The sequence below is a fragment of the Hemiscyllium ocellatum genome, chromosome 18 (genome assembly GCF_020745735.1).
Source record: "Hemiscyllium ocellatum isolate sHemOce1 chromosome 18, sHemOce1.pat.X.cur, whole genome shotgun sequence".
In the NCBI taxonomy this organism is placed as follows: Eukaryota; Metazoa; Chordata; class Chondrichthyes; order Orectolobiformes; family Hemiscylliidae; genus Hemiscyllium; species Hemiscyllium ocellatum.
Genome location: NC_083418.1, coordinates 43,510,696 through 43,537,684, shown reverse-complemented (window position 1 = coordinate 43,537,684; position 26,989 = coordinate 43,510,696). Strand labels below are relative to the sequence as shown.

Below are 26,989 nucleotides of genomic sequence, written 5' to 3'. Positions count from 1 at the left end.
GCGACCAAAACTGCGCACAATACTCCAGATGAGGCCTCACCAGAGTCTTATACAACTGCAACATGACCTCAGGACTCCGGAACTCAATTCCTCTGCCAATAAAGCCCAGAACACCATATGCCTTCCTCACAGCACTATTTACCTGGGTGGCAACTTTCAGAGATCTGTGTACATAGACACCAAGATCCCTCTGCTCATCCACACTACCAAGTAGCCTACCATTAGCCCAGTAATCCATCATCTTGTTATTCCTACCAAAGTGAACGACTTCGCACTTAGCTACATTGAATTCCATTTGCCACATTTCCGCCCAGCTCTGCAACTTATCTATATCCCGCTGTAACCTACCACTTCCTTCCTCACTATCCACAACTCCACCGACTTTTGTGTCATCCGCAAACTTGCTTACCCAGCTTTCAAGTCCTTCCTCTAGATCATTTATAAAGATAACAAAAAGCAATGGTCCCAAAACAGATCCTTGTGGTACACCGCTAGTAACTGCGCTCCAAGATGAACATAATCCATCAACTACTACCCTCTGTCTCCTTCCAGCCAGCCAATTCCTAATCCAAACCTCTAATGTATCCTCAATGCCATACCTCCGAAGTTTTAGCATTAGCCTACCATGGGGAAAGCATTAGGAAATTAAATATTAAAAGCATACTTGCAAAATAATTTGTTTGGTTTACCATTTTGTTTGGTTTACCTTTCTCTGTGATTTTAAAGACTGACATTTCCACATTAATTGACACAAGACTAACATTTATCTTGAACACTGGACTGTCTTTTCTAAATTAAAGCATTCACCTTTGGAAACTGATAGGATACTTCAGGGATGTATGTGTTCTTTGAAGGTTTTTTCTTCAGCGATATCACCACAAAATATTCAAAGAGTTCCCGCTCTTGCCACTCGATGAGTTCTCGTTCTAATGTGCGGTAACTGGGAGCTTTCTTTAGGACTGACTGAATATGGACCAAACGTTGGGTATGAGCTGGAAAACAAAAGAAAATACCAATACAGTTCAAGGTGTTTTCACAGTCAACAAAGAAAGTCTTGGAATGAAACAATATTAGTTATCTTAGGCATTAACCTGCAGTTTATAGATTTTGTTCTTTGCTCCAAGGTCTATCAACTATTGCATGCAGCACCAGATCACACAAAGTTCTGGTTTACACAGGTATAAAGGTAGCAGCATGCACTTTCATTCAAGACAGCCTGGCCTCTCACCTTTAAACCTGTCATCCGAGTCGCTCTCACTCTCACTGTTCTCATCTGTGGAAGAGATGAAGAAGCTGAGTAAAGATTCCAGCAAAGCAAAGCAAAACAAAACTTAGTTCAGGAAAGTTGAGAAAATATAGACTAAACAGTCTTTGCTCCTGCAATAGCTGTTGGAAGTTTAGCTTCTTTGAAAAAAAAAGAAATTTCACAGTAGAATTTTGTTAATTCAGTAGTGTGTAAGGCAATAGGTTAGTTTACCTCTTACTCAGCCTCATGATTAACAATCCAAAGAGTTTTAAAGAATTTTAGCTTCTGTGTTTCAAAATATTCTTTGTCAAAATAAAGATAGTTGATGTCAGCAGGGAAACATCACAGAAGTGACACAAATACCAATGCCATGAGAGGGTGATGGCTGCCTTCATGCTGTCAGGCTCAATGATTACTTACAATCTGACAGACCGCCATGATTGTGCCTCCTAATTGCTGCATGGCAAATTCTTAATTCTGGACATACAATTTGAATTGATCAAGTGAGATGCAATTTCTTGGTCAATTCCAACCTCAGTTGTCATCTCACAAGAAGGCTGTGAATTTTACAATTTTTCTGCTGCTGACTTGACCACAGAAACCAGGTCAGAATAAGTTGGCCAGTGGCCCTTTTGCTGATTGATAACATGCTACATACAGCAGCTCCTCAAGCTCTCAAAGTAGTAAATATAGACCTATATATTCTGCAGGAGAAAAGCTGGAGAGGACAATATCAGACAAGAGGGTCACTTTTCATTCACTCTCTCATATTCTCATTCAAATGGGCACGATGGAAAATCCTGGATTTATATTTTTCGTCTAATTTTCAAGTCTTTGCATTCCTTGTCCACTCTAACAATAAGCTTCTCACTCTAGAAATTTCATTATTTACAGTCCCTCATTTAGCACGGCAGTCCTGCCCTCCCAATCAGATCTCTCCACCCTCGTGACTTTAAAAGCACTCTGAAACACTTTTCTTCCACTCTGCATTGCATTTTCCAACCTCCTTCTATATTGATGCATTCCCCTCTGATTCACCCACCACTACTATGCAGTCTTTAATGTAACACACTTTGAGATATATCCCTACATAGAGCATTGTAAGGTTGAGAATTATTGCCGATTGTACGCCGAGTGTACCACACAACTGTACTGTTCATTATAACTCTGTGTGACAGAGTCCACTTGTTTTGTTAAATTATTCCAGACTATTGCAAATTAAAATAATGGTAAACAATCATTGAAGTTGATCATTGAAATGTTTATAATTAATGGATGGGAATCGCATAAATACAAGGGCCCTAATGTTTGCTCCAAGGTTGGGTATGCAAGTCATGAAGTTATGGGATGTCAGAGTGAGGAATGGGTGAAGCAATGTCCACTGACTCTGGACATGGATCAGCAAACAGCATTATTAATGACATCATAATAACAACTCTTGGGAAATGTTAATATACAGCAACTGTATGTGCTTGAACAGAATTTTTCAAGTCTCACTGACTCAAGTAGCCTATTTTTAATTAAAACAAAAGAACTAAGAGGTCTAGGGAATTAAATAACTTCACAGCCTGATATTTCTACAGATCTTACATACCCTGCATGATCATTTATTAATTTGTACTGGTTACATCGTTAATAACCAGACTAAACCCTCTCAAAAGATAAGATGATAGCCTAGCCCCTAACGTTTTGTTATTTTAAAGGTAAGTGTAAGGCGTTGCATTCCAAATGCAATTTGGTTGGTCAAACTATTTGACTTTAAGCAAAACCCACCGTTTTTACACTAAACTTAAAATTCAGACAACATAATAAAGAATTGAGTTCACCGTAACTCTATCAAAATTCTTAACATTTATACTTGGGATATATACTGTATATACTCCAGTAATAGTCGAATTTTTTTTACTTTTTCTAAGCTTAAATTTATGGGGTTGACTATTACATGCTATTATTGAGGGGCTGAAATTAATGCCTGTGAAAATTTATACTGTATGATTTAAGCAGAAGTCCAAATGATCTATAAACAAATAAAGAAAAGAAACCAATGAAATATAGTAATTCTGAAAACCTGGAGCAGAACACAACAGGCAGGGGACTGGAAGACCAGGAACAGAGCGGAACAGCCAGCAGACTGGAAAGCTGGAGCGGTACATGAGCAGCACACTGACTCATAAACATTGATCTGTTCTGTGAAGAACTAGGGTCGACTTTTACACAAGATATTTGGAAAATTCCGGATTATTTGGCCAAACGTAGGGTGTCAACTTTTACATGAGATCGACTATTACTTGAGTACGTACTATAAACACTAGTAAATTAACTGTTCCAAGAGAGTAACATTTCAAACACACCAATGGCTAGAGCAAATTCAGTAAAATAGATTGTCTCACATGCAATTCCAGCAGCAGGAAAAGAACCCCAGCTTTTAGCTGTAGCAGAGAGAGGAAGAAGAGCTTCCACATCCAGCTTCAAGATCCCAGCACTTGCAGAAAACTAAAACTAAAAATCCTAGTTCTGTGAGAGTTTGACCATACCCATTCAAACGGCTTCTAATGTTCCAACCTTTTAAAAAAAACCTAAGGCCTCACAGGCTGTTTACTCTATTAGCTTTGAACAGTTGCTCTCCACTTGACTCAACTGTTCTTCAGAAAAAAAAACACAACAAATACACCTTTTAAAGCTATAGTATCATCACCATATTTCAAAAATACTATTTATGATTTTCAGACCAATCCTTTGATTTCGAAGAGTTTGCTTTATGATTGGTGACAGGGTGACATTGGCATTCCTGTTCATCTCATCCATAGAGGGCAACAGTCCAAAAGGAGATGTGGGACATATCAAGTGAGGAATAACACTTGAAAATCAAGATTTAGGCAATTCTTGCTTACAACTGCCTGACAGCCATCGACGTAACAGTGTTGGCACTGAATTAGGTCTGAAGCATAGCAGTTCTTTGAGCTTCCTCATTATTTGTTCAAAAAGCTTCCAATATAAGGAAAATTTAACTTAAATAAAGCTTGTCAGATTGTAATTGGAAACCTACATTTCTTCTTTAAGCATTGCAATTCTAAAGTAAATCAATGAAATAATAGAGGAAAATTAACTTAACTCTGGTATTTGTTACTTTTAACTGGGTCAATATGGACAAGGTTAAAGACCCCAGCAACTATTTTGTTTGTTTACACTCATTCACTAAACAATTCTTTGCCTCAGACAGCTCTATCATCTTTATGGCATGTTACGTACACTTAGTTACAGAAGGCCTCAAACATATAACATAAGTCAGCTGGTATCTCTGCAGTCTCAGGAAAATCAACACAATTCCCACCCTGGGAACAAAGCAAGAACACTTAATTTTTTAAACAGCTCTCAACACACAGAATAGCAAAAATATGATTTTGGTTCTTCAAACAGTATTTGTAAATAAAAACATCGTTTAACAATGTTTATAGTTTGGATTGCTGAGTAATTGGCACCTGGTTGAAGAATAAATTAGAAATGCTCATCTTTTAATTTTCATTTTTATTCATTTTTTCCCTGCTAAGCTGTAATGTGTTCCCTAGGCCAATATTCTTTTGCTAATCCACTAATGTTTTTCCTTGTGGCCTGTCCAGTTTTGCATTGTAAATATTTAAGTATATAAATGGTAATTACAGTGATTTTTAAGAAGCGTTTTACTAATTATTTTAAATTTCGAATGGGATTAGAACTGTAGATGAAAATCAATCTCAAAATGCTTTCCTGTCATGGGTTCTGTTGGACCAAGGTGAATACCTACTTATATGGTTGAGAGATCATTACAAATGGGCTGCCATTTGTATTTGGGTTTGAAAATACAGAAATACAGAATGGCAGCCTAAAATACAGAAGGATGAAAAGAGAAATGTGGGACAATTAACTGAGAATTTAAGCTTTCCAATAATTCATGACTGGTATTTGCAAAGTAGACCACAATCACGTCTCAAAATAATGGCCTGAGAGAGAATGGGGAAAGTTGTTCTCTTACAGAAAAACCCTTGAGGATTTCTTAACTGAGAGGGCTGCGCATCGTCCTGTGCCAAGTAGTGGATGATTTAACTGTTTTAATTGTTTGGCATTCATGTCCTCTTATTTTTATTGGAGGAGTAAAAGGAAGGTGATTTGGATAAATTACCCAAACCATGCTGGCAACTGCATATTTCCTTACCTCGCAGGGATGCATTTTCAAAATTTGATAGCGATAATTTCTTCAGCCTTTTCTTCCCTCTTTTTGCGCTATAGATGCCATTAATTTTCCGGACAAGCTACAAGTTAAAGAACACGTTGAAAAATTTTAAGTAGTTCATTCAAGTTAGTTTCTGTGAAGTGTCAGTATATTATTCATATTTGCTAATTAGTGGAACTAATTCGATTTGTTAAATAAAGGACTAGTCTCAGTACGGAGGGCAAGAATTTATTTGATTGTCATAAATACCCGTCTGGTCAATCAGCATTCTTCAAGCAAAGAAGTCTGCTGTCATTACCTGGTCTGTCCTACATGTCACTCCAGGTCCACTATATAGGTCACTCTCAACTGCCCTTTGAAGTGGTCATGCAAGCCACTCAGTCACACCAAGCTTCTATAGAAATTTCTAGTCAGAAAACGACCTGCCTTCAATGTAGCTACTGAGAATGACAAAGCCAAACATTGTCATGTCAACTAAGCAAAAGCCCTCCCCAACCTGGAGACTTGTGGCAAAGCTAAGAGAGCTGCCATTCTGTTGTGTGGCATTACTGCTATACTAAATGGGATAGATTCAGATCAGTAGATTAGAGTGGTGCTGGAAAAGCAGCATCCGAGGAGCAGAAAAATCGACGTTTCAGGCAAAAGCCCTTCATCAGGAAGAGAGGCAGGGTGCCTGCAGAGTGGAGAGATAAATGAGAGGGGCGCGGGGGTGGGGAGAAAGTAGCATAGAATACAATAGGTGACTGGGGGTGGGGATGGAGGTGATAGGTCAGGGAGGAGGGTGGAGGCAAGTAGCAAAGAGTACAATGGGAGAATGGGGGTGGGGATGAAGGTGACAGATCAGAGAGGAGGGTGGAGTGGTCAGGTGGAAAGGAAGATAGGCAGGTAGGACAGGTCATGAGGGCAATGCTGAGCTGGAAGGGTGGAGCTGGGGTGAGGTAGGGGAAAGAGAAATGAGGAAACTGGTGAAATCCACATTGATGCCATGGAGTTGGAGTGTTCTGAGGCAGAAGATGAGGTGTTCTTCCTCCAGGCATCGGGTGGTGGAGGAACGGCAGTGGAGGAGGCCCAGGACCTCTATGTCCTCAGCAGAGTGGGAGAGGGAGTTGAAATGTTGGGTCACAGGGCGGTGTGGTTGAGTGGTGCGGGTGTCCCAGAGATGTTCCCTAAAGCATCCAGTCTCCCTGTTTGGCTTCTTCAGAAAATACTTTGTCAGGCCAACAGGAGATTTCAGTTCAATCTGCCACTGCATTCCCATACCTCCTCCGAAAGCCACCTAACCACTCCTCTCCCAACAGGTTCTGCAGGCCGAACTATCCAGATGCAGCTCCACTCTCCACTGCACTGCACTAGTGAGCCAGCATACTGGATCTGTTGAATTCACGCATGGCTCATGGGCAACTGGTTCAGTCCTTCAGCATATCTCATAGATGAATCATTAATATCATGCCCATGTTGGGCCAATTAGAAGGTCACCCCAAATCTGTGCATTGACCATCCTTTGATTTAGTAAGAATTTTTGGCTAATATTTGAAGTGTAACATTAAGGGTTCAGAAATTCTTGTAGCTTGAGACATCTCTGTAGGGGCTTGAATACAGAAGATGTTTGCACCTTTCAGCCCCATTTCCGATCAGTTTCAGAAATATAGGGCAAGGCACATAGGTCCATATATTAAACAATCATTGCCTCAACAGTAAAAAGCTTTGGTTTAGCAAACTGATTAACATAGCATTTTATTTTTATTAGAGAAGCAAAAGGATATAGATTTGTTCATGGAAAAGTTGACATGGTTTCATACCAAAGCTAATCATGTATTGCTTTGAAATCAATGCAATGGAGATGTTCTGGGCAGCCATTGATGTGTGGCAAGCTCTCAAGCACCTTCAACAATGCACTGATCTCACTCTTGATTACCAGAATGATCAGATACTTTCAGGTACTTTGTCATGGAGTTGAAAGGAGAACACTTAACTGTGTTTTGCAAACTTACTCTAGGCAATGATTCTCTGGAATTTAGTTGCTCGGTAACTTTGATAAGAGTCAGACGACCTCCTTTCCTGGTGAATTGGACCAGTCTCGTGTATATACTTGGTTTTCTTGATTCACAAAGGAATCTTACACTGTGCTTTTCAAGCTTTTGGAACAGCTACTGGGAAAGTACAGCATCCAGACAATGCGTGTAAAGGAGGTGGAAGAGTGCATTCCTCTTTGAGACTTAAAAATTCTTTCCACCCAGTAGCTCCAAGCTATGTAATTGATTATCTTTCTTTTCAAACATCAGCCAACTGCAACATCAAAATACTGAGGCTGCTGGAAACTGGAACTAAATGCCAAACACTGCAAATATTCAGCACAGCAAGCAGCATCTTTGGAGGGAAAAGAAAGTTAACACTTCCGGCTGATTACCTATCAGCAGAATTGGGAAAAGCTTTATGCAGTGAAGCTGGGAGCAGGGAGCAAGAGGTGGGGTGGGATAGAAGTGTAGAGAAAGGTAGCAAAAGAAGAATGAAATCTCTGAAAGGATGAAAGACAAGTGATTAATTAAATTATACAAGAGTTGGTTGTGCAGAGTCAAAGAGAATGGTAAGAAGAGACATACATCTGGTTGACATGGACCAGTTGGGCCAAATGGCCTGTTTCCATGCTGTATGACCAATTAACTCTATAAAAGAAATACATGTCCAGAGGAGGTGAGAGTTGCAGAAGGATGAACCACTGCCATCTGAAAGCAACAAAGAGTGAAATTGAAATCTACAATGAGAAAGGAATCACAATGAGTCGAGTCTGAAATTGGTGGATCTTGGAAGGCTATAGAGTGCTTAATTGAAGGACAAGGTGTTGTTCCTCCAGGTTATGTTGCGTTCCATTCAAATATTGCTCTTGCACTCTGCTCTTCAGTTAATCGATATGCCTTTCCAATGCATTTCGTGACGCAAACAAGTAATATCCCAACCACTGCCCACATTGCAGAGCTGTTACTCTGCTCATCATCTAATTAAGGACAGTGACAGGCTTCAATACATGGACAGCTTTGGCTATTGGGCAGAAACAGTAAATTAGGATAAAGGATTCTTTTTTCAGGTTGGTGACCTGTGACTAATAAGGTTCCACAGGGATCAGCTCTGGGGCCACAACCTTTTACAATATATATATATATAAACACCTTACAGCAAGGAAATGAACGTACTGCAGTCAAATTTGCAGCTGACACAAAAATAGTTGGAAAAGCAGGTTGCAAGAGAAACACAATTTACAAAGTGATACTGAGAGGTTAAGTAGGTGTGCAAAAAAAAAATTGGCAAATAGAGGAAGTGTGGAAAAATGTGAAGTGATTCATTTTGGAAGGGAGAAGAAAAACACATATATAAATGGGGAAAAATTACAGAAAGCTGCAACACAAAAAGGTGTTTGGGGATTCTTTGCATTAAACACAGAAAACTAACACACCAATAATCAGGAAGACTAATGGAATGTTAGCTCTTATTTCCAGGGATTGGAATATAGAGTAGGGAAGTCTTACTGAAGCTGTACAAAGGTACTGGTGAGATGACATTTGGAGTACTGTGAGCAATTTTGATCACCTTATTTACAAAAAGACATTATTTCATTGGAGGCAGTTCAGATAAGGTTCACTAGGATGATCCCAGTAAAGAGATTGTCTTATGAGCATAGGTTAAACAGATTGGGTCTCTACTCAATGGAATTTAGATGAATGAGAGGTGATCTCAACAAAACATGTAGGATTCTAGGGCAACAGGATCCAAGTCTCAGGATAAAGTGGTGCCAATTTAAGGTTGAGGAGGAATTTCTTCTCTTGAGTATTAGTAGTCTTTGCAACTCCATGCAGTGGGGACCTGGGGTCAGAGTCCTGTGCATGTAAGGCTGAGGTGATAGATTCTTGATCATGGGGAAAGAGCAGGAAAGGGGCATGATGAACATTAGATCAGCCATGATCCTACTGAATGGTAAGGCAAGCTCAAGGGACTGAACACCCTACAGTTTCAATGTCTCATAGTCTTTTGCAGGCAAAGAGTGAAAGCAACTCAAGATAAAGGCAACCCCTGTTCTGGTGGCCATCTCTTAACATCTTTATTACAAGCTGAAGAAAGATAAGGCGATTTAGAATGGACACCACTTTAGAGGGAAAATAATGCAGCAAGAAATCCTGCCATTTAGGTTTGAAGGCTGCAGGGGGCGGGAGCATCAAATTGATGCTGCTCGCCTGTCTGCCACCTCTAGGCATCTGCCAAGCTCTAGTTTTCGCAGGGGCTCACTGGCCAATGGGAATCTTCCCTGCAGCTTCTGATCATTGGCCTGATCATAACAGGTCTTTTAATTATGTGAATATGCTACATGCTAATAACGGGCAGCTAGCTGTCATCATCCCACCCTCCTGCTTCCTTAAAAACACCTTGGATACAGAAGATGACTGAAATTCAGCACATCGGCCCACACCAGCAAATTACAGCATAATTCTACCAGATCGGGGCATTCACATCATATCTTCACATCACCTATTGTTGTAATGTCGCTAGTTGGTGCTGATTCAGCAATATAAATTATTAAATCCTGAACCTATACAAATTAGTTTTTGATTTCAAACACTGCCCTTACACAAAACATATTCCTAAATCATTCTCCAAAAAAACAGTAATCAAAATACTCAAAGCATAACACTGATATATTGCTAACTCTGATGAACACTTGCAATACTATTCTGTCACTTATCCTTGAGAAACTAGGAGTTCAGATGGAGGTCATAGTTGCTCTCCTTCAATTTCCAATACGCCAATTCCTGCAGCAGAGACAACTAGCTCAAATGCATTATTGAGTGAAAGCACTGACCACAATGATCCTTCCATTAGTTCAACAACCAAAATAACGCATTAATACTCACTTTAACAATCCACAAAGTTGCCAAAAATCTTTGGAATATGCCTATTCATAATTTCAACAATGAAAAATACTTCATATTTAATTCCTAGTGACTATCTAGTGAATCACAGATTCTCAATAACATCTTTTAAAACAAAGTTCCTTTCTGGAAAATGATAATTGCCCAGACGTATCTGGTGGCAGTCAGATGTCATTGTTGAGATTACATTTTTTGACATTCATGTACATCTTCTAATAACATAACCTTTTTCTAATTTCATAATTTAAAAGACAATTCATTTCGAATATTCCTTACCTTAGGGATCCTCCTGGAACGACGGGTAGACAACAGCTCACTGGTTGTGCTCATGCTGTCATCATTGAGGCTGGTGGGGGGCGAGGACATGCTGAGGTGGGACAGAAGCAGTACATCATCATGGCTGTGCCTTTTGGATAGACGTGGTAGTCTAAGGGTCTTCCTGTCTATGGTACCACTCAGACGCAATGACAGACTGCTGGGTTTTGGAGGCAACTTTGGAAGACAATAAATTGACCAGATTAAGAAAGAATAAGAGTATTCAGTATATGCTGAATAACATCAGCATATTTTTTCATTATCTTTCGTTTTTGAAACAGATGACATTGAAACATAACTTTCTGCTTCAATCATCTAACCAAAGTTTGCATGGACAATACCAGTGCAATTGTGTATGCTCTAGGCTAATTAATTCCAGACTTGAGAGTGAGTGTTTGTTCCAAACTAATCTAAGAACATTCGAATTGGTTTGAATATAAACACTAAATAGCCATAGTGAAGTAGTGGAGAAAAGAAATGAAAGTAGTGAAAAATGAGTCTGAGCATACCATTTAGAATCTTGAGTTATAAATAAAGCACTTGACATCTGCTCTCATTAGTGTAAATCTGCAGATGATTTCTTTCTGCTTGATCTGTTTTGAGTTATTTTGATCATTAGCTCATTTTTAAAAAAAAACTAGTAAGAATAGTGTCAGTGCCTACACGGAGTAGAATAAGATTTTGTGACCTCCCTGGCATCTGTTTGCCTTCAGCTTATTTAGTTGCTGTATAAAATAAATACAGAGTCTGCCAAAACAAATTTTATCACTGACCTCTCATCTTTATCAATAGGAAATGTTCATCAACTTATTGCCCATATGTCATTGCAACATGGGGTTCCAGATGTGCATGCCAGTTCCAGAAATCTACTGGTGGGTCCCATATCTCACCGATCATTATCCACATTCTTAGTTATAATACTGCGTCCATTTGATGTGTATCCAATTTACTTGGCAAATGGGAAGCATGCACAGGGCTTTGCTTAGGAATGTGTGCTCTGAGAATTGAGTTCCGGCAGCAGTGAATGTAATGTTGGTCTACTATAAAATTTCTTGCAATGATTTATAGTTCTGTTTTTCTTTTTTGCCTTTTGTAGTACTCCTTTTTTTTCATTTTCCATCCAGCATTGATTGAAAAAGGAAATAGATTGTCCACAAGCAAGGTTAAGAAATAACTCCTCACGGATTAAGTCCACACTTCACTATCAGCCTCTGTCAAAAGCAGTGGCTCACAAGATTCTTTATTTGACATTGTCTCCCTCAGTAATGGGAAAACTGCCCCATTTATAAAAAGAGACAGTGTTTCTCCCAAGCTTACTATGTAAAATGTTAATACAGAAAATAAATTTATTTACTGGGTAGGACATTAATTCTGCGAGCAAAATAGAGCAAACTGACCTTTTACAAAGGACAATAAGTATTATAATTATAGACCCATATAGATTTACAGCTCAGAAAAAGGCCCTTTGAACTACCAAGTCTACACTAGTTTAAAACAAGCAGTTAACTATTCTAATCCCATTTCCCAACAATTAGCCCATGGCCATGTCTGCCTTGGCATTGCAAGTGCTCATCTAAGTGCTTCTTAAATGTTGAGAGTTTCTGTTGCTACCACACTTACAGGCAGTGAGTGCCAAATTCCCACCACTCTTTGGCCACCTCTAAACCTCCTGCCCATTACTTTAAATTTATGTTATTGATCCTTCCACCAAGGGGAAAGGTTTCTTCCTGGCTATCCTGTCTACGCCCCTTATAATTTTATACATCTCAACTATGTCCCCCTCAGTCTCTTCTGCTCCAAAGAAAACAATCCAAGTCTATCCAAAATTACTTCATAACTAAAACTCTCCAGTAGAGGCAACATCTTGATAAGTTTCCTCTACACACTCTCTAATACAGTCACATCCTTCCTATAATGTGGATTCCAGAAGTGGACATAATATTGTGGCTGTAGCCTAACTAACATTTTATACTGTTCCAGCATCATCTCCCTGCTCTTAAACTCTGTGTGTTGGCTAATAATGAAACAAACACACTACAATAGCAGCAATTTTACAAACTACCATAATAGTTTTAAATTAGATAAACTTATAAAGTGTAATTGCAATAAATATCTATTTACGAGCTGTGCAGCTCATATGATTTTGGTCTTATGACAAAGACTAACTACTTCTATAAAAGTTTTTTTTATTCTAAGCACATTTTCAACTCTAATAATTTATGGCACCATCAGTTTTAAGTATATCAAAAATTGTCTTTTAAAAATATTCTAAAAAGGTGGGCAAATGTGAGAGGTCATGGCAGGTTTTGTGTTTTGCAATATAGGAGTGCATTTGAGTGGAAGTTTGATTTGAAACAAGTTTGGGCAACTAGCACAATATCATGCGCAAATTGTGCATGGATCACCAATTGCATCCCACATAAAAACTCAACATCAATATATTCACCAGGGTAATTTTCAACATGTGCTTATAAACAGGCAATTGGATCACCCACATGTTCTAGAACCCATCAATTTTTTTTCCACTCATGCCTTTTTTGATCTCAAAAAAGAATCAGCAAAAGCTAGTGTGCCCTTTTCTGATTACATCTGACATTCATTTTAAGGGTGGGTCATTCTAAACTTGGTATCAAAGGGCAAACACTGTTTTATCATTGAATCTGCAAATTAGTGATTATTCCTACCACTTGTATAGGATCCACATTTAATATTTTGATAAGGTCTTCTTGTTTCATGCAGGACTACATCAACACCGATTATGAGATGCACTTAAAAATTGAGTTGGGCCTTGTACAGTCCACGTCTTTACATCTTAGACAGGATTGATGCAGCACTGAACTTTTGTAGCTAGTTGGTATGATTGTATGTTTGTTATGTTTGTTAGCATAACCTGAGTTTACACAGAGATTTAATAAACATTGTGTGATTTCACTGGAAAACAAACTAGAGGGAATTTTGATAAACAAAAAATTTCACAAATTTTGTGTGTTACTCCACACAATCACCACAGGGTGGTACCGCATTTGTGGCTTTTTGGGAATAAACCTATCTTTTATGCACACAATTTCCAGAAGTATCATATCACACATAATGACAATCACATCTGAATCAAAAGATAAATGTCCAAAATTCCTCAATTCCCAGAATGTTCCAGTGCACTAACTATATCAAACTGTTGTCTCCTGTAAATGATACCTTAATGTTATTGTTTTAAGCCTCTGATGTTTCTCCCTCATTACTTTGCAGAACAGTATTACATCCACCGGGTAGATGTATTGCTCCAGCTGAGGTCTGAAATATTTCAGGTTCACTGAAACTGACAACTATTTGGTTCTGCAGAATGCAGCTCTCAGGGTGCATCAAAAACTAAGTATTTGGCCACAGATCTACAAAAGCAGGTTTTTATTGTAAAACCAGGAAAGAACGAGTTGGGGGGGGGGGGCATTTTCAATGACAGCTTCTTGTGCCATAATGATTCTTAAAAAAAACATTCAAATGTGCTCTCTAAGTCATGTAGAAGAGAAGTGCATTTTTTTTCTATATAAAACATGTTGCATGGCTACATACCAATTTTCTAAGTTTAAAGTATGATGAAATTAAAAATTGTTAAAAAGACATTTTGTTGAACCTTTTCATTTTGCAGTCATCAGGGCAATTCATAAGTAACATCAATGTTAAGCGAAAACAATATTTATAATGACTAAAAGGAGAATTCTGTTTGGTTGAGACATTGTCAAGGAGAATGCAGCAGTTTGATGATCTCTGACAATTAACTGCCAAGCTCGATTTAAATTTTAAACCAGGCAGGCCATTGGTCAAGGCCCTGAGAAATGAGCCAGAAAATTGATGTCCCCTTTTTTGTTGAACTGGAACAGGCATATTTTCATGTTCTTTCTGTCTTCAAAGAACAGGGCGCTATTTCCAGAAACTGCAAGTGCACCACACAGAGTCCAATTGACAATTTTAAATTGGTTTCCAGCATCATCTTTTGCACACTCAGAATTATTTCGTAAATGCTGTCAAATAGCAGAGTCACTCTAATGTTGTACAATGCAATTTGATTATTGCAAACATGAGCTGTTTGGGCATGGTTATTACCTTCCTTGCCTGCCACAAACAGCCAAAGGGACATGCTGTTTAATGTGATCCATTAGTTTTTTTTGGAAATGTCTACAAATCTAGCACTATCATCAAAACTCACTTCTTACATTACTCATTTGAACAATAGGCAGAACGATCTTTTGACTCAAAAGCAACACCTTTTATTAATGAACACAATTCATGTAGCACCTGCATAGTAGCAATTAGCATCAAACAATTAACTGCCTGTTGTTGAAAACCATCGAGATACTTGGAGGTAATTCAGGCCCTTTTCTGGACCAAAACTGACTGCCTTAAGCTTTTTCATGACTTTGCACAATATCCCAAGAAGTGATCTGATCAGGGTAGAAATCCCAATATGGATAGTGATCAGTGAAGCTGGTAGGAGTAGTAGAGAACTCACTAGCTAATTTCTCAACATAATGATTAATGATAGGGAGCATTGTTGACAACTATAATTCAAAGGTAAATTTGAGTGCAAGTCCTGGGGAGTGCTGCTGGACGAAGAGACCTTGAGATGCAGGTTCATAGTTCCTTGGAAGGAGAGTACCAGGTAGACAGGATAGTGAAGGCGGTATTTGGTATGCTTGCCTTTATTGGTCACTGCATCAAGTATAGAACTTGGGACTCATATTGCAGCTATACAGGACATTGGTTAGGCCACTTTTGGAATACTGCAGGCAACTTTGGTCTCCTGCTATAGGAAGGATTGCAATTTTTGAGAAGATTTGTAGCTCAGGTTGTGATTCAGGTTGGAAGTTTGCTCGCTAAGCTGGAAGATTTGTTCTCAGATGTTTTATCACCATGCTAGGTAAATAGGAAGAATGTTGTGAAACTTGAAAGGGTTCAGAAAAGATTTACATGGATGTTACCAGAGTTGGAGGGCTTGAGAATCAGGCGGTGAATAGGCTGGGGCTATTTTCCCTGGAGCGTTGGAGACCGAGAGGTGACATGATAGAGGTTTTTATAAAATCGTGATGGATGTGGATAAGGTGAATAGACAAGGTCTTTTCCCTGGGATGGGAGACGAGATGGCATACGTTTTAGGTGAGAGGGGAAAGATTTAAGAATGACCGAAGGGGCAACTTATTCACACAAAGACTGGTCCTTGTGTGAAACGAGCTGCCACAGGAAGTGGTGGAGGCTGGTACTATTGCGACATCCGCATCTGAATGGATATATGAATAGGAAGAGTTTAGAGGGATATGGGCCAAATGGCATGGGGCATTGGCATCAGTTTTGGAACAGGGGGATCTGTACCGTTGGGACGGTCTCCACTGAACCGATCAGGTACCAATGTTCTAGCGAAGAGGATAAATAGGATGGTCAGTAGGACTTTAAACTTCTGAGTTGGGGGGGGGGGGGGGGGGGGGGGGAGGGAAAGTGAAAGCGGCAGGGAGTATGGAGTTAAATGGAAAGATAAGCAACAGGATAGCATATGTACAGGCGGACTTAAACTCGAGGCAGACTGGGAATGCAGCAAAAAGGAAGGATAACTTAGGACATCTTATGACTTCCAATATCTCTAATGATAAAGTTAGCATTAAGGCACTTTACCTGAATGCTCATAGCATTCATAACAAAGCAGATGAACTAATGGCACAGATCATCGTGAATGATTATGATGTGATAGGCATCACAGAGACGTGGTTATAGGGGGGGTCAGGACAGGCAGTTAAACCTCCAAGGATTTTCAACTTCTCGAAAGACAGGGAGGTCGGCAGAGGGGGTGGGGTTGCCTTGTTAGTTAAGAACAAAATTAAATCTATGGCACTGAATGACTTTGCGTCAGATGTTGCAGAGTCTGTGTGGGTGGAATTGAGGAACACAAAAGCAAAAAAACCATAATTGGAGTTGTGTACAGACCTCCTAACAGTGGTCAGGACCAGGGACACAACATGTCCCTGAGAGCGGCATGGTGGCACAGTGGTTAGCACTGCTGCCTCACAGCGCTGGAGACCCGGGTTCAATTCCCAACTCAGGCAACTGACTGTGTGGAGTTTGCACGCTCTCCCCGTGTCTGCATGGGTTTCCTCCCACAGTCACAAAGATGTGCAGGTTAGGTGAATTGGCCAGGATAAATTGCCCGTAGTGTTAGGTAAAGGGGTAAATGTAGGGGTATGGGTGGGTTGCGCTTCGGCAGGTCGGTGTGGACTTGTTGGGCCGAAGGGCCTGTTTCCACACTGTAAGTAATCTAATCTAAAAAAAATGTACCGGGAAATAGAGAAGGCATGTCAGAAAGGCCTGATCGCAGTGATCATGGGAGACTTCAATATGCAGGTGGACTGGGTAAATAATGTTGCCAGTGGATCCAAAGAAAGGGGATTCATGGAATGCTTACAGGATGGCTTTTTGGAACAGCTTGTCATGGAGCCCACAAGGAAGCAGGCTATTCTGGACTTAGTGCTATGTAATGAACCAGACTTTATAAAAGATCTTAAAGTAAGGGAACCCTTAGGAAGCAGCGATCATAATATGGTAAAGTTCAGTCTGCAGTTTGAAAGAGAGAAGGCAAAATCGGATGTAATTGTGTTACAGTTAAACAAAGGTAATTATGAAGGCATGAGAGAGGAACTGACAAAAATAGACTGGAAGCAGAGCCTAGCGGGGAAGACAGTAGAGCAAAAATGGCAGGAGTTTGTGGGTACAATTGAGGACACTGCACAGAGGTTCATCCCCAAGAAAAGAAAGATTATCCGGGGAGGGATTAGACAGCCGTGGCTGACAAAGGAAGTCAGGAAATGTATTAAAGAAAAAGAGAGATCCTATAAAGTGGCCAAGAGCAGTGGGAAATCAGAAGATTGGGAAGGCTACAAAAACAGAGGATAACAAAGATAGTAGTAAGAAAGGAGAGGATCAAATATGAAGGTAGGCTAGCCGGTAGTATTAGAAATAATAGTAAAAGTTTCTTTCAATACATAAGAAACAAACGACAGGCAAACGTAGACATTGGGCCACTTCAAACTGATGCTGGAAGTCTAGTGATGGGAGATAAGGAAATAGCTGGAGAACTTAACAAGTACTTTGCGTCAGTTTTCACAGTGGAAGACACGAGTAATATCCCAACGATTAAAGGGAGTCGGGGGCTGAGTTGAGTATGGTTGCCGTTACAAAACAGAAAGTGCTCGAAAAGCTAAAAGGTCTTAAAATTGATAAATCTCCTGGCCCAGATGGGATACATCATAGAGTTCTGAGAGAGGTGGCTGAGGAAATAGAGGAGGCATTGGTTGAGATCTTTCAAGAGTCACTGGAGTCAGGGAAAGTCCCGGATGATTGGAAGATCGCTGTTGTAATCCCCTTGTTCAAGAAAGGATCAAGACAAAAGATGGAAAATTATAGGCCAATTAGCCTATCCTCGGTTGTTGGTAAAATTCTAGAATCAATCATTAAGGATGAGGTTTCTAAATTCTTGGAAGAGCAGAGTCTGATTAGAACATCAACATGGATTTAGTAAGGGGGGGGTCATGCCTGACAAACCTGTTGGAATTCTTTGAAGAGGTGACAAGTAGGTTAGACCAGGGAAACCCAATGGATGTGGTCTATCTGGACTTCCAAATGGCCTTTGATAAGGTGCCACACGGGATGCTGCTGAGCAAGGTGAGGGCCCATGGTGTTCAAAGTGAGCTACTGGGATGGATTGAGAATTGGCTGTCTGACAGAAGGCAGAGAGTTGGGATAAAAGGTTCTTTTTCGGAATGGCAGCCGGTGACGAGCGGTGTCCCGCAGGGTTCAGTGTGGGGGCCACAGCTGTTCGCATTATATATTAATGATCTGGATGAACGGACTGGGGGCATTCTAGCGAAATTTGCAGATGATGCGAAGTTAACTGGACAGGCAGGTAGTACTGAGGAAGTGGGGAGGCTACAGAAGGATCTAGACAGTTTGGGAGAGTTGTCCGGCAAATGGCTGATGGAATTCAATGTGAGCAAATGTGAGGTCTTACTTTGGCAAAAAGAATAAAAACATAGACTACTTTCTAAATGGCGAGAAAATTCATAAAGCCAAAGTACAAAGGGATCTGGGAGTACTAGTCGAGGATTCTCTAAAGGTAAACATGCAGCTTGAGTCCATGATTAAGAAAGCAAATGCAATGTTGTCATTTATCTCAAGAGGGTTGGAATATAAAAGCACCGCTGTGCTACTGAGACTTGATAAAGCTCTGGTTAGGCCCCATTTGGAGTACTGTGTCCAGTTTTGGTCCCCACACCTCAGGAAGGACATACTGGCACTGGAACGTGTCCAGCGGAGATTCACACGGATGATCCCTGGAATGGTTGGTCTAACATACGAAGAACTGCTGAGGATCCTGGGATTGTATTCATTGGAGTTTAGAAGATTAAGGGGAGACTTAATAGAAACTTACAAGATAATACATGGCTTGGAAAGGGTGGACACTAGGAAATTTTTTCCGCTAGGCGGGGAGACTAGGACCCGTGGACACAGCCTTAAAATTAGAGGGGGTCAATTCAGAACAGAAATGCAGAGGCATTTCTTCAGCCAGAGAGTGGTGGGCCTGTGGAATTCATTGCCGCAGAGTGCAGTGGAGGCCAGGACTCTAAAAGTCTTCAAGGCAGAGATTGATAGATTCTTGATGTCGCAAGGAATTAAGGGCTACGGGGAGAATGCGGGTAAGTGGAGTTGAAATGCCCATCAGCCATGATTGAATGGTGGAGTGGACTCGATGGGCCGAATGGCCTTACTTCCACTCCTATGTCTTATGGTCTTATAAATGCTGGCTAATGGGACTAGATTAATTTAGGATATCTGGTCAGCATAGATGACTTGGATTGAAGGGTCTGTTCCCATGCTGTTCAACTCTGTGACTCTCTCACCATGTAGGCCATTAAGACATAAAGGAAATTCTTGCTTGCAGTAGTCGCTTCAAAGGTAGCAAATATATTATCTACATATCAGAAATATGTGAGGGATAGGAATAAAGGGTCATTCCATCGAAAGCAAGTTTGTCATTGGACCTAAAGACGACATTTTCAAAAGCTTGGCCTAGTAGAGAACTCATGGCAACACCATCTATTTGGGTATGGTATTAAAACTAAACACACTGAATGAGTTCTTGTTTGTTACTGACTGTGCTTAACCAGTCAATGTCTGCAAAATTCAAATCATAGTGCTAACATTAAACGTGATTCCACAATTGGCCATGAGTTAAATGTGTGTGAAGAGTCATACTGACAACTAATTTAGGATTGTAGTCAGCTTCACGGTGTGGTGGTGCACTTGTGCATAGGAGAAGCTATGCATATTATGGACTCCCTGTCCTTTGAAGACAGAAAAAGCATGGCTGTTTCAACGCAATAAAATTGGTGACATGTCGTTTCTCATGCAATGCAGTGAATGATCAAAATTCACCTACCTTGTTTACAGTTTAAATAAAGCTTGGCAATTAACTATCAGTCTTCAGCTAGTGAGTGAATTCACCACGGCAATGCCTTTACCAATAAAAGTCCATTTGTCAACCACTCAGCCCTCTCTAGCCATTTGGCATAAATATTGTTTCCCCCATTTATTGGTATTTTTTACAAATTTTCCTGATTGGTATAAGATGAACCGTATCAATAAAATGTCTTTGTTTCAGCAATACTCACACTCTGTACTAGCAAACAACTATTCCTAGTGAAACCATTGAAATTGCTAAAAAAAATCTCTGGCACATTTCTACTTGATTCGATCCAGGTTGACTCGGTGAGTCTAGCTGCGAGAGTTCCTCTAAAAGACCAATCTTGATATATTACACACATATCAGTATTCACAGGTCCACCATCTCTGCAAGGGTATGGAGACCATACACTACCTAGTATGTGTACCCCTGTTATTATCCACATGAAGAAACCTCTCAGAGGATTGCAATGCCATTTCTGAATTGATGGCAAGAAAAATACAATGTTTGAAACTTTTTATTTTACACATTCCAAGAATTATGTGTAGAATGTGGTGCTAAGTCATACCTTCCTGGTGGTGCAACTGATTTACTTTTTTCACCAGAGAAAACATACAAGTTTGACCTTAACACAGGTGGAACCAATTTCACGCTGAAACCATAGTGCAGTTTATACATGCACTGTGCTCTGTACTGCCACAAATTTAGAGATTTTTTTTGGCATTGGTACAGACAAGCCTATAATATGAAAGCTTTTAATACTCAAATGATTAATTTGAATTATTGTATATTTGTGGATGAATCTCAGGAAAGTTATGAAATCAGTTACTGATATCCTCAAGCTAAAGATTTTATGATATCAATTCAAGCAGAATAATGATATCGCTACTATTATAAAAGCATAATACTATTCAAAACACAACTAAAATCATAATAATAACAACAACAACAACGTGAATAAAATTGTGATTTTAACAGAATGAACACGTTCCCAGAGTGGTATATGACAAAATTTCACATACATTTGCACTTAAATTAGATTAAAACTTACTAAAACATTTTTCCTACATCACATCCGAATGATAACACTGCAGATAATACTCAGTACTTCACGTACTGAAATTTTGGAGTGAGACTTGACCCCTAGAATAAATTTTTGTGGAAAAATCATTTATAAAATAATTAGAATGCTAGAGAGTGATTGGTCTGCTTCATGATGAATTGGCACTTTTTAACAGACACTTTTCCATATTTTTGATTTTCCATGGTTCATCCAGCTTAAAACGGAATTAATTTTAGAAAATAGCAGGCTCTGTTTTGCCAGATATCTTTTGACAGGCGAGTTTTAAGCTTTCTTTCATAACCTGTAACTAGTGCTTTTTGGCTTAAAGTCAAAAAGTAATCAAAATCATAAAACATCACTTAACCCAGAGCCATTGTTTCTTTAATGCTTAACATGTTTATTTCATTTTCAATTTTTTAAACTAATTTTTCGATTTTGTCAAGTTATGAAACAGCTTACATTTCCAAATCAGCTTACTTAGATAGACAGTAAATGATCACTACTTTCCCAGTTCCGTCCTCTACTCCTCTAGCCTTGTGAAAACAAACAGACCCAAAAGTATTCCTGTTTGAACTAGATGAGAACTTCTACTGACTTAAAGCAAGAGAATTACCTGGGGAGGTGTAGTGTACTTCCTGTCCTGAGGGGACCACATCCTGTGCAAAGAGTCTAGGGAATTCTCAGATGACAGCTGCAGTTTTCTGCCAGGGTAGCGGCCTTTCAGTTCCACATCTTCATAAGGATTTTCTTTAGGTGTATCTGTGAAGCAGTGCAGGGGAAAAACACAGACTGATTCACCAGAGTCATATGAATCTAAAAATATTTCCTCAGCTGGCAGACTGATCGAGACAAACTGCTGTTTGCAGTTATTTTCCTTCTTTTGTTTTGGTGTTTTAACCAGAATTTTGTTAAAGCACAAAGTCCTTTTTAGAAAGTAAACGACAGAAGAAAGCCTTCATAACTCCCGTACAATGCTTAACATAATTGTGCAGCTCTAGTGAGAGAGAACAGGATGTGATGTCACTTGGAGTATTGCTTAAGATTCAGTTTAAGAATTTTTAAAAACATTTGGTGACTCATTTTCTGACCCTAAATTCAAGAACGGTTCTATTCAGTTCATCAACAGTGTCACTACTTTTTTTTAAAGCAGAATACAGTATTTTACAAAACATCAAATGCAGTGTTATTTAATATTGTTTCAATTAAATAGCGTCACATTAGTTTTGGAATGTTTCAACTAGCAATAGAAAAGTCCTCATTCAAACCCAAGGCCTCTCAAAGATACAGTTTCTTTACAATAAAAGTTTGCCTATTAAGATTTTACTACGAAACAGCAAATGCATTTGTGTTAATTTGCTATCTCCACTTGAACTTACGAAGACTTGGAAAACTTAGTGCTGTCTATATTGTCAGCAGAAAGATACTCCCTGGCTCTCTCAGACTTTACTCAAGCCAGTACCTGCCAAAGGTATTCTCTACGTATAAACCTTGTTGGTCACATCTCAAAATTTGTTGACTTCTGAAACATACATCACAATCATGATGAACTATTAACCTGCATCTGTTGATTCCAATACAGGAAGCCCACACATCTGATGGTGCTTGCTCAGTTAACTAATTATAGTGCAGGGTCAATATTAATTGTGCTGCACACCTGAGCAAGGGTTGGAAAATTGTAAGGAGGGGTCACAAGTTAAAGTTAACACATACTTCAGTGTCTTTAAGTTTGAAAAGACTAGATGATGAAAGTAATTTTGCTATGGAAATGATACAATATTGGGAACAATGTAGCAGTGGGTGTTAAGCTGTTCTGATGCTCTACTGGAGGCCTTAGTTTAGGGGGTAGAGAGTATGAGAGACGCTATAGAGGGCCAGGAGATCCTCCAACAAACTTTGCTAAGACTTAAGACCAGACAGCTGTAGTAGTCACAGCCTTGAGGATCTGATACAACTTGCAAAATGTTCAATTGCATGTCAAGGAATGTATAAAATGATCCATCAGACCATTAATCTCTCACACTAATCAATGAACCACATCCTCACTCAATTACCAATAATCTCCATGTGTCTCAACACATAAGTAACATGCATAACTTCACCTTATTCTCATACACTTGGTACTATTACAAGCCTGATATCTCATTTTGATCTTTGAAAATAACGCCAGCTATTTAATTATGGCAATGTATAAAATCTTTGCATTACACTTACTGACGCATTCTTTCTAGTAGGACAAGAGGCACCAGCACATAACCGGGGGAGACAGGTGTAGCTGCATATCCTTACTTGGAGTAGACAGTCGTCATCATTAGAAACTTCATTACTGAGGTTGTGACTAGAGAGAACCGAAACCATTTAGACCTGATACCTAATCCTCTTCTTCACATCCCCTTTCACAATCATAGAGATGATATAATCAAACACCTCTTGTTTACCCGTTTCTCCATCTCATCACAACCTTAGCCTTGTATCTATCTCTTTGCAGATACCCAAGAACTGCAAAATGGCCAAATGGTGGTGAAAGACCAAGAGATGAAAGAAACACACTGAAGAACCACCACTGTCAATTACTTTCAAAATGACTGTTTAAGACTTTTTTAAAATTCATTCACAGGAATGAAAGTGTTACTGGCTGGTCCAGTATTTATCATCCAAACCTAGTTGCCCTTGAGAAGATGCTGGTGAGCTGTTCCACTTTGTCTTGAATTTGGTCAAGCTTCATGAGAATTTCATAGTTTTATTGTAAGAGAAGCAGGAATAGGCCATTTGGCCCATCGAGCTTGCTCTGCCATTCATTAAGATCATGGCTGATCTATCCATCATCTCAGCTCCTCTTGCCTGCATCATCCCCATAACCCTTAATTCCCCTACCATGCAAAAACCCACCCACCTGCGTCTTGAACACATTTAATGAAGCTGTCTCTACCGCTTCCTTGAGCAGAGAATTCCATAGATTCACTGCTTTCTGGGAAAAGTAGTGCCTCCTCATCTCTGTCCTGAATCTACACCCCCTAATCTTGACACGGTGCCCCCTAGTCCTAGTCTGACCCACCGACAGAAACAACTTGCCTGCCTCTATCTTATCTATCCCTTTCATAATTTTATATGTTTTATAAGATCCCCCCTCATTCTGTTGAAGCTGCACTCATTCAGGTAATAGGGAAGTATTCCATCACATTCCTGACTTGTAGATGATGGACAAACTTTTGAGAGTCAGAAGATGAGTTACTCACTGCAGGATTCTTAATCTCTGACCTGCTATTATCACCAGTTTTTATATAACTTGTACAGTTTAGTTTCTGGTGAAAAGTAACCCCTAGGATGCAGTCAGTGGACAATTTCGCTACACAATGTCATTGATTGCTTAGGAACAATCGTTAAATTCTCTCTCGTTGTCTGGATGTTAACTACCACTTGCCATTCCAATCCTGGATATTGTCCAGGTTTTGTTGCATTTGGACATGGACTGCTTCAGTATCTAAGGAGTTACAAATAGCGCAATCATTAGCAAATATCCTCACTTCAGACCTTGTAATGGAAGGAAGGTCATTGATGAAGAATCTAAAGATGGTTGGTCCTAGGACACTACTCTGAGGAACTCTTGCAGAGATGTGCTGGAGCTGAGGTGACTGACCTCCAACAACCATAGCAATCTTCGTGCTAAATATGAGTCCAATCAGCAAGAGTTTTCTCCCTGATTCCTACTGACTCTCATTTTGCGAGAGCTCCGTGATACCACACTCAGTCAAATTCAGCCCTGATGTCAAGACAATGAATGCATACTTTATAGGAAACGTTAGAGGATCTTCAGATGGAGGGACACAGGGAATGAGTCGGAGATGGAAGTCCACTGGAGGGCAAGGTCACATACAGGATCTGCTGCAAAGATGTGTGATGAAGGCTTTGCAGGGCTGCCCTTCAGAAGAAGGCTGGTATAGATAACAAATGCTTGGTGTATTGGTAAGTCTGCTAGAAAGACTGAAATCAATATTAAGAGAGGCATGGAGAAGACCAGCATCAACCACCAGCACAAGGTTTTAGCCAACTTTTCTCAGCTTGCAAGGAATGAGCAAAGCCATATTATTTTAGGCGGCACAGTGGTTAGCACTGCTGCCTCACAGCGCCAGAGACCAGGGTTCAATTCCCGCCTCAGTCAATTGTCTGTGTGGAGTTTGCACATTCTCCCCGTGTCTGCATGGATTTCCTCCAAGTGCTTCGGTTTCCTCCCACAGTCCAAAAATGTGCAGGTTAGGTGAACTGGTCATGTTAAATTGCCCGTATTGTTAGGTGAAGGGGTAAACGTAAGGGAATGGATCTGGGTGGGTTGCGCTTCGGGGGGTCGGTGTGGACTTGTTGGGCCGAAGGACCTGTTTCAACACTGTCAGTAATCTAATCTAATATTACCTTTGCCGGCCGAACCACAATGTATCATTTGATAGTCAATGACTCAGTCTCCATTGTAGCATAAGCAGATGCAGCTCAGTCTAGGCACTGCAGTGGAAGTTTACTCAAGCTCAGATTGCTATCATCATTGCTTAGAATTGCAGTGCTGAAACAGGCTTGCTGTGAGTCACCCTCTTCCCTCCAGGTCATTATTAGGAGCACAAATCTGTTGTTCCATGTCAGGATAACAGTATTCATGCTCTCACTGCTATTATTCTGCCAGTTAGTGCTGCTTCCTGCTCCTGAATGTTCTACCTTGCAAGCTAAAGTGGGGACATCAAATGGTGCACTGAGTTTCATCGATGGCATCAACGGTGTCAGAGCAGCATTATATATTGATCCTGGTGTCAAATACCTTCAAATTCGGGGACCATGCAATGAGTTCAGGTGCTTCACAGCAGGAAACAACAACTTATGTCACTTAGCATCGATACAATAAAATGTCCAAAGGTGGTTCAGAAAAGCATGATAAAACCAGGACGACACTGACCACCTGAGGCGATATTAGCTCAAAGCTTAGACAAAAAGGATCTTCATGGAACATTATGATATTGAGAGACAGAGAGGTGTAGGGAGTGCATTTCAGAGCATGGGGCTTTGACACAAGATGATATGATCATCAACAATGGAGCAGCCATACCGGAGTAGGCATAAGAGACCAGAACTTGAGCAGCACAAATATCACAGAGGGATTAATGACTGGAGGATATTCGAGAGGTATGCAGGGACATGGAGGAATTTGAAACAAGGATGAGAACTTAAAAATCAATGTGCTGCTGACCTGGAACTCATGTTGTTCAGCAAGAACAGGCGTTAAGATAATAAGAGATAATCGTATTTTAAAGAACAGTTTTGAATTACTGCACTTCTTTTCACAATGGCTTGGTTAGAAATGAGCATTTGCAGACCTCCACGCAAAATAATCAAAAGAAAAGTTTTGTATTTTATTTTACAGAATCCTTAAGTCCATCAAGTATCAACTTATAGGAGCTTTCTAGGAATCACTGAAGAATTACAATGTCAGGTAAGAGCAGCATAGTACCTAGGGAAATATATTACAAGGTATAATTAAATGGCTCAGGTGGCTGTTTTGATGAAAACCTGAAGTTGAGGGTAACAGTGAAGGCAAGAGCAAAATATGATCAAATGAAATACAGAAAACAAAGAAATCATAATACAGTAAATGGTACATCAAAATAAAGGATTCAGTGAATGATGAAAGTGATAAACCTTTATACATTTATGGAATGTGCATATCATTGGCCAGACCAATATTCATTGCTCAACCCTAATTGCCCGGAGG

General features: G+C 39.8%; 1 protein-coding gene across 6 annotated transcripts in view; it reads right to left on the bottom strand.

The window, feature by feature from the left end:
• The window catches only part of dennd2b (DENN domain containing 2B), a 457,469-nt gene that overhangs the window by 95,576 nt on the left and 334,904 nt on the right, over positions 1-26,989 (bottom strand). For all 6 annotated transcript variants that reach the window (XM_060838921.1, XM_060838918.1, XM_060838922.1 and 3 more), the window contains 5 exons: positions 21,857-22,002; positions 10,646-10,861; positions 5,436-5,532; positions 1,229-1,273; positions 808-992 (listed from right to left, as the gene is read on the bottom strand). In XM_060838921.1, the coding sequence (XP_060694904.1) occupies positions 808-992; positions 1,229-1,273; positions 5,436-5,532; positions 10,646-10,861; positions 21,857-22,002 (689 nt within the window). The remainder of the gene's footprint in view (positions 1-807; positions 993-1,228; positions 1,274-5,435; positions 5,533-10,645; positions 10,862-21,856; positions 22,003-26,989) is intronic.